Genomic DNA, 17,394 nt, shown 5'->3' on the forward strand with positions numbered 1-17,394 from the left:
TCTGAAAGTTAGAATTTATAAAACAGTTATATTACCGGTTGTTCTGTATGGTTGTGAAACTTGGACTCTCACTCTGAGAGAGGAACATAGGTTAAGGGTGTTTGAGAATAAGGTGCTTAGGAAAATATTTGGGGCTAAGCGGGATGAAGTTACAGGAGAATGGAGAAAGTTACACAACACAGAACTGCACGCATTGTATTCTTCACCTGACATAATTAGGAACATTAAATCCAGACGTTTGAGATGGGCAGGGCATGTAGCACGTATGGGCGAATCCAAAAATGCATATAGAGTGTTAGTTGGGAGGCCGGAGGGAAAAAGACCTTTAGGGAGACCGAGACGTAGGTGGGAGGATAATATTAAAATGGATTTGAGGGAGGTGGGATATGATGATAGAGAATGGATTAATCTTGCTCAAGATACGGATCAATGGCGGGCTTATGTGAGGGCGGCAATGAACCTGCGGCTTTCTTAAAAGCCAGTAAGTAAGTAAGTAAGTAAGTAAGTAAGTAAATATAAGTAAGTAAGTAAGTAAGTACTGGGTGTAGTATTCAATATTTCTTATACTAAATACCAGGGCATTCGAAAAGTAATGGCAACATAGTTACTGTTTCACACTAAATTTATTTAGATTACTTTTGACATTACATACTTCAAATATAGTCTCCTGCCATGTCAACAATATGTTGCCAAATCCTTGAAAGATGGCGGACTCCATCTGCAGCAGCATTTCTGGATATCTCTCTCACTGATCAATCTAATGCTTTTCGGATGTCAACTCTTGATTGAAAGCGAATGCCTCGTTTCCACCCAATTTGCAATAGTTCAGTATGGTAGGACTTCTCTCCACAGGCTTCTTGTAATGCCATAAAGCACTGAGTTGCATGTTTTTCTATTGCAACTTGGATTTTTATGAAGTTCGTAACTTTTAGGGCTGTATTGTTTACTACAAATCAGAAACAGCTACTGTATTTACAAAATATGGCTACTTCGAGACTTTCAATATTGCAAATTTATGAAACAATCGCTGCTCTATTACGTAGTATAAGATTTCAATGGTCACCGTTAGGAGCACTGCTTTACAGCACTGTTGCCATTACGTATCGAATGCCCTAGATAAACTTTTTTTATTAAAATCTTGAAGATATGTAGTTGATTTAACATAATATTACTATCTATATGTTACTGTTTGCTTTTCAATTTAATATCTTTTATATAATTATGAATGTGTTCCTTTATTGATAACAAATGTAGTTTTATCATTATACTTGATTTAATTGTTTGACTATAAGATTCATTGTCTTGTGTCATTATGTAAAATTGTATATCATGTATTATGTATACAATAACTAAATTCGATTGTCCTTTTTTTTTTTTTTTGGCTGTCATTTATACTCGTTTTAACATCTCTGGTCATATGATGAGTTAATCCTGTGAGTGAAATCCGAAGGCCTATGTACTATTGCTGAGAATGGTTCTATTGTTGTATTGTTATTTTATATTAAAATATTTACATTTGCATATTGTATCTATCTCTGTAGTTACTTATTTTTTCATGTTGCCTTTTTAATGATAGAATTGACTATAATTTTGTCCTGTCCATTGTAATTGGGGTTTTGTCCCGTTATAGACAACTAAATAAATATAAATAAGTATTACAGCTGTTTCATTTGCCAGAAACTCATCTCTCTTAAACCAACTTAAACTAATATTATGCGTGTGAAAACAGAAAGCTGCTTGCATCGGTAAGCCTGTATGTCACAGATTTTATGTGCAGGGAAGTATCGTAATGAGCGGATAACTGGCCACATACCCGTGCATTACTGAAATCCACATTCCCCCGCAACATGAAAATCCAGTCCTTACAAGATTATTCTTTATTTCATGGCTTGTTGTTCAGTTATGTTCTGGAATAGCGGCGATTCTCATCCAATTATATTTTCTTCATTAATAAATTCTCTACCATTTCTGCAAAGTTTACTTATATGGTGCACTAGAATCCTGTACCGTTGTATAAGAAATGTGTACGGACAGTTGATATGTTGTCAGCTTCTTGATTAACAATCTGTATCCATGTTTTCGTTCCACACTTTTCCAACTATCCTCTCACTTCTTCCACAGCACCATCCTTTCCCCCCCCCTTTTTTCTACCCTTTCTCCTCAAGTTTCCACCCCTCTTCGTACTACTGTTATCATATTTCTTCTTTTTTCCCTTATGATTTTATTTCTTGTCTTAGCTCAATTTCATTATCTTAACGTGGACAGTTTTTATGCATATCATATGAGAAAGATTGTTAACGAAAATGTCTTTATCAGAAATGCGTCGATGCAGCCCGCAATGCATTAGTCAGTAAAAGAGCTGCATTTGTTCATCAACGGCCCAGGCTATGCTTCTACGACAACATTCATCAAATGGAATGTACAATGCTTATTATTCATCATTTGGTTTTTATATTTTAAGCGGTTATGTGCGTAGCAGTATTTTACGAATGAAATACGGGATTTCGTTTCTTTATATAGGCAATTTCAACAATAACGATGACGTAATAATTACTAAATTCATTCAGTCATTCTTAGTTTTATGCCCAAGGGCAGGTCTTTCACTGTAAACCCAGCATTCTCCAATCTTTCCTATTTTATGCCTTCCTCTTTGTCTCCTCATATGATCCATAATATCTTAATGTCGTCTATCATCTGATATCTTCTTCTGCCCCGAACTCTTCTCCCGTTCACCATTCCTTCCAGTGCATCCTTAAGAAGGCAGTTTCTTCTCAGCCAGTGACCCAATCAATTCCTTTTCCTCTTCCTGATCAGTTTCAGCATCATTCTTTCTTCACCCACTCTTTCCAACACAGCTTCGTTTCTTATTCTGTCTGTCCACTTCACACGCTCCATTCTTCTCCATATTCGTATTTCAAATGCCCCTGTTCGCTTCTCTTCACTTCGTCGTAATGTCCCTGTTTCAGTCCCATAAAATTCACACTCCACATAAAGCACTTCACTAGTCTCTTCCTTAGCTCTTTTTCCGAAGGTGCACAAAAGATGGTCCTTTTAAAAAATAACTTTATGATATTTTTACTGTGTTAACTTTTGCAATTTATCTGTCTGATTGGTTTGAAAGTGGTATCCTTCATTGTCTGAAGACTAGTAAAGGTCCCGCGCTCTTCTGGTTTTCTATTATGGTGGGGTGTGTTCACGATTGTGTCGAAAAGGGTGTGTGTTCTGAAATTCAGTTGAGTGTTCAGGATGTACTGTGGGTGTGTTTTTTATGTTTGTAAATTTCATATTGTTCTAGAATGTCAAGTTTCTGGTTTTTTGGTTGGATGTGTAGTATTTTCAGTCAGTGTCTATGTTGCTGCAGTTGTGGTTGGAGTTTTTGATGTGTGCTGCGTAGGTTGAATTGTTGTGTAGTTTGGTTATGGCTGTGATATGTTCCTTGTAACGTGTTTGAAATGATCTTCCAGTCTGTCCAATGTAGAAGTCTTTGCAACTATTGCATGATAGTTTGTATACACCTGTTCAATTCTATTTATTTGTGTGTCTTGTCTTGTGTTAAGATGTTTTTGTAGTGTGTCCTGTATGCAATGTTGTATGTCGTTGTTACTGCAATAACTCCTATGTGACATGTTTATCGATTTTCAGATTCTCGCTCTATTAAGGGGAGGCAGAGGTGAAATTTTCGAACAAAACTGAAGAAAAAATGAAAATTTGGTTTTTTCCATTTTTATTATCTTTATTTTCATATTCCGATGTTAGTTTTTGATTTTGTGTCCTTCAAAAGTATGAAATTAAAACCAAGATAACTGTATTACTATATTATTCCCATAATAAACTAATACTTATCATTATTTATATACCTTCTCTGAACATATAAATAAAAAGAAATATTGAAAATTTCTTACAATATAGTGCATGGAGCATTTTATATCAAACGGTATAAAGTTTTATAAAATTATTAATATGTACAGAACTATTGTACTTAGAAAGTTGAAACTTGGTAAGTCCATTACTAATAACATACTTAGTATCCATGATCAATTTCAAACAAATCGGATAAATTTTGTGGATTTTGAAATATTCACCTCTGCCTCCCCTTAAATAACTCAAATAGTGATACAGCAAATAATAAAATCTCCTATATGCAATTATATTTCTTTGTTTCGAAAATGTAAGAATTCACAGTCTAAAAATGATATATTTTGCATATAGCAGTTATTACAGAAACAACAACGATGTGTTTTTGTTTTCGTATGTTAGTGTTTTGTTCTTGTATTTGTATTGCGTTTCTTTTTTGCGTTTAGTTTTAGTATTAAAAGCTTCCTTTGCCATTGCTATCCTCCTCTATTTCTCTGCTCTACACTCTCTCCCATACAAATGGGGCTCTATTAAAATCAGCCACGAAAGATCTGTGTTTTTCACCATCAAAATTGAGTTCCAGCGTTTCTTAAGCAAAATAATTATAAGTAGATATAGGGTTATAATAAACCTATACATTATAACATAAACAAATGAACAGAGGAGGTAAATAAATGAAGAACGATATTCCTCTGGACATTAATTTTGGTAAAAATAAACGTAAAAACAAACTCAATACTGTAGTAAAAACCTCGTAACCGGGATGCATAGACCTGTACGTATTTCTATACGACAAAATTCTGTGTAATTTAGATCAGACTATCAACCTGTGCCGAAGTGCACAACCTGAGGTCGTCTTGTGGAAGGAAGCTGAAGGTCCGCGTGGTCAATTATCTCCTTGTTTAATTATCTCGTCTAGTGCAGTTCACGCACGAGTGGCTCACCCCCTAATGGCAATCTCATATCATTAAGGCCGTGTCCGCCATGCCCCACTCAACCGTGGAGAGGTCTACTCACCTTACTGTTGGTGTCATCGTGGCTGCTCCAGACTCCGTCCTTCACTGACGTCAGACGAGGCCCGTCGTCCTCTGAATTTGGCGCCATTTTACTTCTATGTAACGGCGAGTCACTGGAAAGAAGACAGACCAAGACTAAGTTATGGGTATATGCACCGAGTCGGGGTTTGGTCTGGAATAGGTTGTAACAAAACAATATAAGTTAAAGAGATCACAACAGAGTGAATATAGACGAGAACGGAAGAAACGGGATGAAGTAGACAGTAAAATAAAGTACAACAAACTACAGAGTGGTTTATATAGAACTGACACATTTCTTTAATTAATTGTTTGAAAACGAATTGTGCTAGCGACAACTTATTATACCTAAAATGTAGAGGAATTTTGGGAGATTATTTACCTCTATAGCAAATGTTGTCCGGCGTTGTCAAATCCGGAGATCTCGGTGGCCACAGGTTCCTGGAAATTATTCGGTCGTCACATAACCGGATAAATGAAACCATGCTTCATCTGTGAACCATGCGATGGACAATATGGCAGAATTTTGCACAATGAACGTCTGAAACCAACGACAATAATTCAATCTTTTATCCTTATCTGGTTCCTGTAGCTGATGAACAACCGTAACCCTATATGGCTTTAGGCTCTTTGACACATTGAGTAGGTGTACCCTGTCTCCTGCGACAAACGTCTTAATGATTTTTTGGATGACTGCTCCAGTCGTGCTCTTACGTCAACAACAACCGTGGGAAGCCTAGATGAACGATGCTTGCCATTTTCACTCACCAAAGATCCAGTTGTTTCCAATTTGTTTACCAGTCCCAATATTGTGTTTCTTTTGGCAGGATTGCGAACACCAAATTGTCTCTGGTATGCCCTTTGAGTAGCTGTAATAGAATTCGTAATCCAGTATTGCTTCACAAGGAAGAGTCGTTGATTTAATGTATACTGCATTTTCACGTTGACACAAAATGTCGAAAACAGCTGCCAACAAGAGGAATAAAACATAAACATCTGCGCATCTAGTGACAAGGAATCGAAACTCCAGAACATTCTGCTGTTGGTTTCAGACGTTCATTGTGCAAGATCCTGCCATATTGTCCATCACATGGTTCACAGATGAAGCATGGTTCCATTTATTCGGTTATGTGACGACCGAATAATTTCCAGGAACCTGTGGCCACCGAGATCTCCGGATTTGACAACGCCGGACATTTGCTATAGAGGTAAATAATCTCCCAAAATTCCTCTACATTTTAGGTATAATAAGTTGTCGCTAGCACAATTCGTTTTGAAACAATTAATGAAAGAAATGTGTCAGTTCTATATAAATCACTCTGTAGAATGGAATAGCACAGATGGATTATTATATTATTCATACAGGATTCGAACTTAATAGGCAGATTGTGTCTTCCTCTACAATAACAAAAGTAATATAATATAGGCTTTAATATAATACAATACAATATAATATAATATAATATAATATAATATAATATAATATAATATAATATAATTCAATGTAATGTAATATAATATAATATAATACAATACAATACAATGTAATGTAATATAATACAATACAATACAATATAATACAATATAATATAATATAATACAATATAATATAATATAATGTAATATAATATAATATAATATAATATAATGTAATATAATATAATATAATATAATATAATATAATATAATATAATATAATATAATGCAATGCAATGCAATGCAATGCAATGCAATGCAATGCAATGCAATGCAATGCAATATAATATAATATAATATAATATAATATAATATAATATAATATAATACAATACAATACAATACAATACAATGTAATGTAATATAATATAATATAATATAATATAATACAATATAATGTAATGTAATATAATATAATATAATATAATACAATACAATACAATACAATGCAATGCAATGTAATGTAATGTAATATAATACAATACAATGCAATGCAATGCAATGCAATGTAATGTAATGTAATATAATATAATATAATACAATACAATACAATACAATGTAATGTAATATAATATAATATAATATAATATAATATAATACAATATAATACAATATAAAGTAATGTAATGTAATATAATATAATATAATATAATATAATACAATACAATACAATGCAATACAATGCAATGCAATGTAATGTAATGTAATATAATACAATGCAATGCAATGTAATGTAATGTAATGTAATGTAATATAATATAATATAATATAATATAATACAATACAATATAATATAATATAATGTAATGTAATATAATATAATATAATACAATACAATACAATATAATGTAATATAATATAATGTAATGTAATATAATATAATATAATATAATATAATATAATATAATATAATATAATATAATATAATATAATATAATATAATGTAATGTAATGTAATATAATGTAATGTAATGTAATATAATATAATATATGAAGCTAGCAACTTAAAAATATATTATTTAATTATGTTATCTTATTTTTATTATCTATTTATTATTATTATTATTCGCGAAATAGTTTTATTCAAATGTTACGCTGCAAGGTCTTATCTCTTGTGATATTGCATAATGAGATTATATTATAATAATTTGACCACAGCAATGTAATTAAATTCAGATATCCATTTCAAGTTCCACGATGACTGAAAGAAACAAAAGTTCTCGATAAAAAACGATGATTTGCTGATGTACTCAAATTACGTATTTCAGAAACTATTTAGAAATCGCCTGCTAATTTTATAAACTAAAAATTGTGAACGTAATATGACTTTCTGTTGCAATTATATACTAATTAGAGACCCTTCATCCTTGTCTTTGCTTTCAGAAGACGACAAACATCCAATTATGAAAAGTCTGAAGGAAAACAGAACGGGACGTATAGGCTAGTGAATAAGACAGCAGCTGTCGTGAGGAAAAAGAGCTCCTTGGAGTCAACCCGTTTAATGAGGAATTGTAAGCGGGTAATCAACTGTTCGGTCATGTGTTAACGGGAACTGATGAAGACATAGAGTACGTCAGAGCCTGCCGTGTCCACCGCGTGGAGTCAGTTGTATAGCCAGTCCAGCTGCTTCGATGCCTGCAGTTCGTAAATTCCGGTAACGTTCAATGTACGGAAATACTGGCTGCTTACAAACTGGTCGGAGGTTACTGGTATTTGTCAGAGAAATTATCATATACCAGAATCGGGAAAAATTCTACAATTTATCATTAAATTTCAAATAGTCAAAGAAATAAACAAAAAGAAAGAAAATAGAGGCTCAACCGTAAGTAATGACATTAATTCAAGGGATTATTCTTTGAGATATCTCAAACAAAAAAGTTTAATTCGGTTTTGCTTTCTTTTCGAGATAAAAATTCTTTTATAAGAAACATTTCACAGCGTGTTTTGGGAAAGCCATTGATTTAATTCCCAATATGCTCAGTCAATTTAAGAGAGCAGTGTATTATGATAGTAAATGATTGAATAATTTTAGTTCTGCCCTTTAAATGTGCATAAATTTGATCCTAATAAATGAAACATTGTAAAATTCTTTGCAGAACGAAAAATTACATTTGTTCAGATCCATCGCACGCCTGTCCACAAGTAACAGTGTATTGTACTTACTTACTGGCTTTTAAGGAACCCGGAGGTTCATTGCCGCCCTCACATAAGCCCGCCATCGGTCCCTATCGTGAGCAAGATTAATCCATTCTCTATCATCATATCCCACCTCCCTCAAATCCATTTTAATATTATCTTCCCATCTACGTCTCGGCCTCCCTAAAGGTCTTTTTCCCTCCGGCCTCCCAGCTAACACTCTATATGCATTTCTGGATTCGCCCATACGTGCTACATGCCTTGCCCATCTCAAACGTCTGGATTTAATGTTCCTAATTATGTCAGGTGAAGAATACAATGCGTGCAGTTCTGTGTTACGTAACTTTCTCCATTCTCCTGTAACTTCATCCCTCTTAGCCCCAAATATTTTCCTAAGAACCTTATTCTCAAACACCCTTAACCTATGTTCCTCTCTCAGAGTGAGAGTCCAAGTTTCACAACCATACAGAACAACCGGTAATATAACTGTTTTATAAATTCTAACTTTCAGATTTTTTGACAGCGGATTGGATGATAAAATCTTCTCAACCAAATAATAACAGGCATTTCCCATATTTATTCTGTGTTTAATTTCCTCCCGAGTATCATTTATATTTGTTACTGTTGCTCCAAGATATTTGAACTTCTCCACCTCTTCGAAAGATAAATTTCCAGTTTTTATATTTCCATTTCGTACAATATTCTGGTCACAAGACATAATCATATACTTTGTCTTTTCGGGATTTACTTCCAAACCTATCTCTTTACTTGCTTCCAGTAAAATCCCCGTGGTTTCCCTAATCGAGTGTGTTGTAAGCGAAACTTAATAAGGGAGCTCCAATTTTTATTTCTGTATGTGTTACCCAAGTACATACATGATGTTTTAAAACTCACACTCTGCTCTGAAGGTATTCGCTGCAATTTTAAGCAGTGATGGATGAAGACATCCAGGGGGCACTGGGCCAATATGTTGTCACAGTTTTTATGTAGATAACAGAGCTTTGCACAATGCCGATATCTACTGAAAGCAAAGAAGGCAGACGTGGAATAGAAACCCATTTGTCGTATGGAGAAAAGAGCCAGTGGCCAGCTGACATTATTAGAGCTGCCTGCACCATCATGGCAATTTCCATTCCAGCACGATTTGAACTACCAGTACCTGCTGGGGTAAAGTGTAATGAGAAAAGAAATTTCATACATGATAGACATTTAAGAGTAGAAAGAAGCTCTCCTCTAAATTATATACTACATTTAAGTAATTCACTAGCTGTCCAATGTCACGTTTACTTGGAAGAAAGCAATTTATAAAAGAAGATAAAATAGTTCTTAGACATGGATATCCTGAAGTAATTCTCTAGATATTATACAAACTATCACGTGAACCGAAACGTTATTAATTTAAAACGTTATTCGTTGTGAAGTTGGATTGAAAGAGATGGAATAGGGAGCAGAAGTTCAGATTGAAAGAGAGTTTAGAGGGGACTGAACCTTTCAAATAGTTAGATACGATAAGACGACGATCAGAAAAAAAACATAATTTATATAAGCTCCAATGAATACAGTATATGGCACAACGGGGAGAAATCTAAAAGGAATAGCTAAATGGAAGTAATACAATTTTACTAGTTCTTGTACACTGAGCAGCAAAAGAAATGCCAATACGAAATTATATCGCATTCCGAGGACTTTAGCAAACATGGCGAGGTGGAAAGCTATTAAAAACATGTGAATATGACTTTTATAACATGTTCACGTTATTATTTAATATGAATTGATTTTAAATTATTCAAATACTTTTATTTTACAACATTAATAGGAATACTACACGAAAATAGTGAAACTGCAGTTAATATGGTATTCCAAAGCCCTCCTTATTATCCATGGATGCTGTCATTGTTACAATCGATATATACGGCCAGTTACGTTTCATATTGTATTAACAAAAAATTTATCAATTTTACCACAGTCTAGTATATACAGTCACGAAGCTTGAGGTGATAAGAGTACTAGAAACAATAGACTGTACCGGTACTATTTCGCATTGTCTGTGATGAGATGATAGTAGCGATCCTAGTGATTAGCAATTATCTATGAATGCATATTCCCTACGTATTGAACTTCGTGACTGTATACACTAGACTGTGATTTTATTATAAACTAGCCGTACCCGTGCGCTCCGCTGCACCCGTTAGAAATAAATATAAAGTTGTTACATAATTAAAATAGCATATTTGATCCAGGGAACATTCGTGTTTGATAGAAGAATAAATCGTTTAATATGTTACTTAATTTAAATTGTATTAAAAAAATTAAAATGCGATCATTTTGATCCAGAGACCACTCATTTGGTGCAATGACAATTCCTTTAACATGTTTCTTAATTATTGTTATTACATGTAACCATAGTTTAATGAAGATTGACATATCTTTTAGTTTTAATGTGTAAACTTTATATTAATTGTTATAGGTTTCCATTGAATTCTGGTAATAACTTAATTTTAACTCTTGTTTTCTACGTCTTCAGTAAATGGCGCTTGGCCCACTATGGTTCTGAACCTCTCAAATAACTTAAATAGTGATACAGCATAAACAATGATATGTAATTACAATTCTTTCTTTCGAAATGTAAGAATTCACGATCTCCAATGTACCATTGCCAGAGCATGAATAAATGTGTTTTTTCTTCCAACTCAAAAATTTTATATTTTCACACAGGAGTTACTGCAGGAACAACAACGCTATAATCTGAGGCAGCAGTGAAAATGTATTGTTATTTTAAAAGTCTTGTATATCCTTAAATATCAGAACTATTAAAATTTTGCATGGAATAAAACTTATCGGAAATCATTTTTAAAGAAACGTTTGTTATGTAACATTTTTCACAAAAATCAATAATAAGCGAGATATTTCGATTTATTTAATTCAGGCTCCCTTATAACCCCCCTTTTAAATAACGTATTTTGAATGCCATATAGCCTAAAATCTAAGTAACAACAAACTTAATTTATATTACAATTTTCATCGAAATCCATTCAGCCATTATCGCGTGAAAAGGTAACAAACATCCAGACAGACAGACAGACAGACATACAAACAAAAATTGCAAAAAAGCCATTTTCAGTTTCAGGATGGTTTAATTATACATGTTAACACCAATTATTTTTGGAAAATCGAAAATTACCAGAAAAATTTTGGCTACAGATTTATTAGTAGTATAGATATAAATATAACATTTTATTATAAATATACAGTAGCAACAGAACTGAAAATTGAATCAAATTGGAACATTCCACTACATATTTCTCCTTTACATGTTACTAACCTATCTGGTTCGTTCTTTTAAAGACTTTAACTTAAGCGTGTTTATAGATTATCTTAGTTCTTTTGAAAGGGATTCTGTAATTAGAAGTAGTAGGGATTTGATAACATTAGTTTATTGAAGACTTACACGTACAAGCTGAATGAGGTAATGATAACAGAGCAATAGCAGAGTTTATATGCAAAGCCTTCTGTGTATCTCTATTTCTATTGTTTCCTAAGCTAAGTCCTCGTAACACGATAATATTTCAAATCGATAGCGACTTCGACTCGGCATTTCTTTTGCAGCTCACTGTAGGCCTACTCTACTTCAACATTTCTTTATAAATAAGAGTGATAATATTTGTCATAATCGCAGATTTCAACCAGTTCCAATTAGCCTATATAGATGTGAAAGATATACTGAGGAAGGAAATAAAGTAGGAAGATTCCGTGAATTCAGCTGAATATTTCCGTAACTATAAGCAAAAATTGGCTGCAATACATCAATAGAATACCGCGATGTAGAAGATGGAGATCATTAACAGGCCACAAGGAGTAATTGTATATTTTTTTTGTAATTGTTCTGATTGATTTGTTTTTTATTGGTGTGTTATTTTATCTTTTGTTTTCTATTTGTATTTTGGTTGCGTTCTTTGTGTTGTGTTTTGTATTTCTTTTTAGTTTAAATTGTGTTTCTTTTGTTTTGAGCAGTATCGACATTAACACCAGGTGTCTGCACATCTGCAATGAATGAATTCATTTTAAAGCAAAGATGATTTGAGATAATTGAAAAACATATTTAAAAACAAAAAAGGAATATATTTTCAGCGGGAGCAATAAAATTAATTGAATCTCTTCTTCGATGGAAAAGATATAAGAATACTCGTAATTTCGTTGTTATAAATTACAAAATATGTAGTAATACATTTCACACATTCAGGAAGATTTTAATAGTAACTGTAATTATTCATAACGTAAAACTTAAATATTCTTTCATCCTATTTTGAAATGTTTTTTTTTCTAAGAAAACAAGTTACATATGAAATGTATAATACAATATGAGTCATTTTCTTTATATTAACAGTTGAAGGGAATTGGAAGTGGTCCTATATCTGGGTACTTCCAAAGAAAAGCAATGTACTCACATACATACGTACGTATAAAGCGATAAAGAGAACTTGCGATTACAATGAGGGGCATGGAGGTAATTAACCTCGGAACAAAGAAAGAAAGAAAGCAATCAAGGGGTCCCAATTCCATTAGTGTATCGCACGTCCGGAAGAAGTAAAAGACTATCCAACTTCCTGTTTCTTAATCACATACCCCGAGCCAAAGCAGGCCTTCTGGAGTCCCCGTTCTATTTTGTGTGGAACAAGAATACATTACCGTCCTAAACCAAGTATGATGTGCATTAAATGACAGAAATTTTATAAAATAATTTATCTGAAAGTCAAATTAAAACTGTTCTATCGAAAGGCTGTAATAAATACTTATATACATAAGTACGGCTAGCGCGTCTGGCCGCGAAACCAGGTGGCCCGGGTTCAATTCCCGGTCGGGGCAAGTTACCTGGTTGAGGTTTTTTCCGGGGTTTTCCCTCAACCCAATACGAGCAAAAGCTGGGTAACTTTCAGTGCTGGACCCTGGACTCATTTCACCGGCATTATCACCTTCATCTCATTCAGACGCTAAATAACCTGAGATGTTGACATAGCGTCGTAAAATAACCTACTTAAAAATATATATACACAAGTACATGGAGCGTGTGGTACCACAGAGGTTAAGACGTAACGCTGGCAAAACCGGAAGGACAAGAATTCGATTCCTGATGGAGTCATGGATTTTTTGCATTGATCTAATCCGTCTAGCCACACTATGGACCTGGGGTGACACAGCCTCTAATAGAAATGAGTACCAGGGACATTTCCTTGAGAGTAAAGGTGGCGGACACGTAGGACTGATATCCCTACTGTCATTAATGCCGATTGTCTGTAAAGGTGGAAACTCTAACCTCCCGCCATCCTCTGGGCCGATTTGGCCTGTCATGGGATCGACATTACCTTTGTAAACTTTCTTTTTTAGATTACACAACACATATTCTTATTGCAATCTCAAAAAGTAAGATAATTCAATTTATACCTCAGTCGTACGGTTTAAGGCTATCATTCAGACGAACATTTTACAACAGTAGGCTGAATGCTTTATGACTACTGACCGTTAATCCTTTAAGTAAGATGCTTCCTTTGCAACCTACGACAGATAGCATACCCCTGTCAGTTATTTTATTACAAAAGATTACAGTTTTACTGGAATTGAAATCTATTGATTGGGTTCTACTAAACTATCGTTATTAATGAGGGTGATGGGTGAAATTTCTATTTTCTACATTTTTCAAGCTACATCCTTGGTTTTTTCTACACATAATTACGGTGTGATAGATAATGAATGATGTGGTGAAGTTTCATTTCTGTGAGTCAATTACTTTCTGAATTATTAACAAAAATGTTTTTTAAAAAATTGCATATTTGGAAATGAAATATGTCGCTCAATTTTTGAGTAAAATGTTTCAATTTTTTTTGCAAGACCAGCGGCATATTGAGAAAAACATCAGGCATCAGTTTTCCTATATCTTTACTACAAATGGGGGAAAAATTTTATAACAACTGCATACCTAAAAATAGAAATGTTCCATTGACATTATAAATATTTTAAATTTTTATTTAAAAAGTATTCATTTAATCATAAAACCCATGCGCTATTTTGTTAACCACAGTGTATCGAACATGCAGGAAAAATTTCATGTTCCTATCAACAAAATTGTAAGAGCTTTTACACCTCGAACCTGACGAAATGTGCTGAAAAAAAAAAAGCCTGAGAAAACAGCCTGTAAAATGTGCATGGAATTGAAGTTCAAGGGTGCAGACATTTATGTATTGCGTAATTTTATGCTTTCGAGCGTCGCAGAGCATTGGAACTTGCTCAACATATAAGTAAGAGATTGCTGATTCATTTTTACAAGAAAACGAAAAATCGATTTTTTTTACTGCAAATGACCAAAATTTTACCCCGTCATCCCCTTTAATTTCAGCTCATATTTGGATATACAGGGTGTTTCCAGGCTAGCGTTACAAACTTTCAGGGATGATGGCGAAGGGCACATGTATCAATTTGAGATAAGGAACCCTGGTCCGGAAATGACCGAGTCGAAAGTTACAAGCAAAAATATTTGTGTGGAAATGAAATAATTTTATTCCTCTGTACACCTTATTTATGTGTATTTATCTGTACATCTTACACATAATGTATTCATCTGACGTTGTTTACGTTGTCTACTTACAGTATTCCATTCAGTGCGCTGTCTGAGGGGTGGGGACAGGAAACTACACTAAAGCAATGCAGATAGCGTAATGTGTAACGGACATGGCCGGTCCTGATATGCACGTCTGTAGACAGCAGTGTATGTGTACAAGTTGCAGTGTCCAGTCGATCAGTCCTAGTGAAATGGAGGAGTACACGAGAGCGGAATAAGCAGACCTGATTTTCGAATACGGATGAGCCAATGGGAACAGTAGACAAGCTCACAGATTGTATCGAGCCTAGTACCCACGTAGGAGACATCCGGCCCATACCATTTTTCCACGACTGTTCCAAAGGTTAAGGGAAGGAGGGCACGTGGTGCCAAATTACAATTCCATTTCCACACAACTATTTTTGCTTATAACTAGACTTCGTGGAATTGCCACGAGAATCGTAAGGTTTACTGCGCACGCGGTATAGATTGTATGAGAAGGGGGCGTGCAAAGGATGGAGTATGCCTCTGATGTAAACACTGAGCAGTATACTGCGGTTACAATAAAAACCTGTATCCTGCATTCAAGAAATATAATGAATGATCATTGAGGTAGGAAATGTCTAAACATGTAAATACACAATTATTTTATAGTGAGATATATTAACTCTTAAAGTTTAATGTAAGACACTCACATCATCCTTGAATATGTGCATTGCAGTGAAGAGTTACGTACATTTTGAGCGACTGCAAAGTAACCTCCTCTGATGGTCACTTAAACAGTTTTTATATTGGGAAAATGTAAATTCGACATCACACGATGTAATACGTGCATATTTAAAGAAAGGAAAGTCACTACTTTTTAGTACACCAACTTCAGATGTCTTGTCGCGACCTGATAGTACATCATTTACAATACGAACTTGTGAATAGGCAGAATTTTTAGCAATAATGTTTCTCAACTTACATTTCACTTTTTCTGAAATTAGTGAATTGTTATTTTGAATAACGGTTTGTGATACTTTATCCACTATATTAAGGGCTTCTGAGAGTTGTAGTTTAGACGATTCTAACAGGGTGATGCTTTTGGACACTATTTTAAAATCAGAATCAATGAACAGAATATCTTCCAATAGCTGTTCAGAAGGAAATGATTTTACAGGTGCAACAGCGGAACTGTCTGTGCTATCCAATGCATCAATTACCTCCATTATTTTGCCGTAATATTCTGCATAATAATTAACAGCATCCAACCACTTTCCCCAACGGGTCAAGACTGGCTGCGGGGGTAAGGGTATTCCAGGGGCAATTGTTTGGAACAGCAACACTCTCATTGTAGTATGTTTGATTGAATTCTTGTCTGCACTGAACAAATGTTAAGCTTTGACTATTCCAACCACAGTAATGCAAAAACAAGTGCTTACATAGGTATACATTAGCTGTAGCTGCTCTATCTATTTGGACCGGTCAAACTCTTAACATGAACTGCTTATACTACGAGACCGGGCGGTCGCTCACCTCCTCTATACTACCGTACATCGGCAATCTGATTGCATGCTGCGTGTGGCAATTCGACTCAGTCATTTCCGGACTATGGTTCCTTATCGAAAATTGGTACATGTGCCCTTCGCCGTCATCTCTGAAAGTTTGTAACACCAGCCCGGGAACATTCTGTATTTAGCGGATATCATTATTAGATTAGCCTACATTAAAAATTGGCGATCAGAAGCGATAAAGTAAATATGGCAGGCTTAGGAGACCAGTACGAAAGTCGGGAGGATCCAAAATATTAGCTGAAATACAGGAGTCCCGGAAAATATGGTAAAGTTGGTCATCTTAAGTACTGTACAAGGGTAAAAGGTAAAGGTATCCCCGTAACATACCATGAAGGCACTTGGGGGGCATGGAGGTAGAGCCCCATGCTTTGCATGACCTCGGCACTAGAATGAGGTGGTGTGGTCGGCACCACGCTCTGGCCGCCTTTTACCCCTGGGAAAGACCCGGTACTCAATTTTATAGGAGGCTGAGTGAACCTCGGAGCCGTTCTGAAAGTTTGGCAACGAGAAAAAATCCTGTCACCACCTGGGATCGAACACCGGACCTTCCAGTCCGTAGCCAGCTGCTCTACCAACTGAGCTACCCGGCCGCCATTCTATAAGGGTAGTGTCATAAAAATCAAGAAAACTACTTTCTGGAGCATTAGAATACTTCCTTTATACTTCATATAATGATAAACTATAAGGTCTTTTCCACAGAATTATCAAAATACGGATTCCTTTTTACTATCAGCAAATCAGGCCTACA

At 34.6% G+C, this 17,394-nt stretch overlaps 1 protein-coding gene across 2 annotated transcripts in view; it reads right to left on the reverse strand.

Annotated features, from left to right (window-relative positions):
• LOC138702116 (titin homolog) overlaps positions 1–17,394 on the reverse strand; it is a 539,259-nt gene that overhangs the window by 228,936 nt on the left and 292,929 nt on the right. For both annotated transcript variants that reach the window (XM_069829704.1, XM_069829705.1), the window contains exon 2: positions 4,873–4,984. In XM_069829704.1, the coding sequence (XP_069685805.1) occupies positions 4,873–4,984 (112 nt within the window). The remainder of the gene's footprint in view (positions 1–4,872; positions 4,985–17,394) is intronic.

The sequence above is a fragment of the Periplaneta americana genome, chromosome 6 (assembly GCF_040183065.1).
Source record: "Periplaneta americana isolate PAMFEO1 chromosome 6, P.americana_PAMFEO1_priV1, whole genome shotgun sequence".
Classification (NCBI taxonomy): domain Eukaryota; kingdom Metazoa; phylum Arthropoda; class Insecta; order Blattodea; family Blattidae; genus Periplaneta; species Periplaneta americana.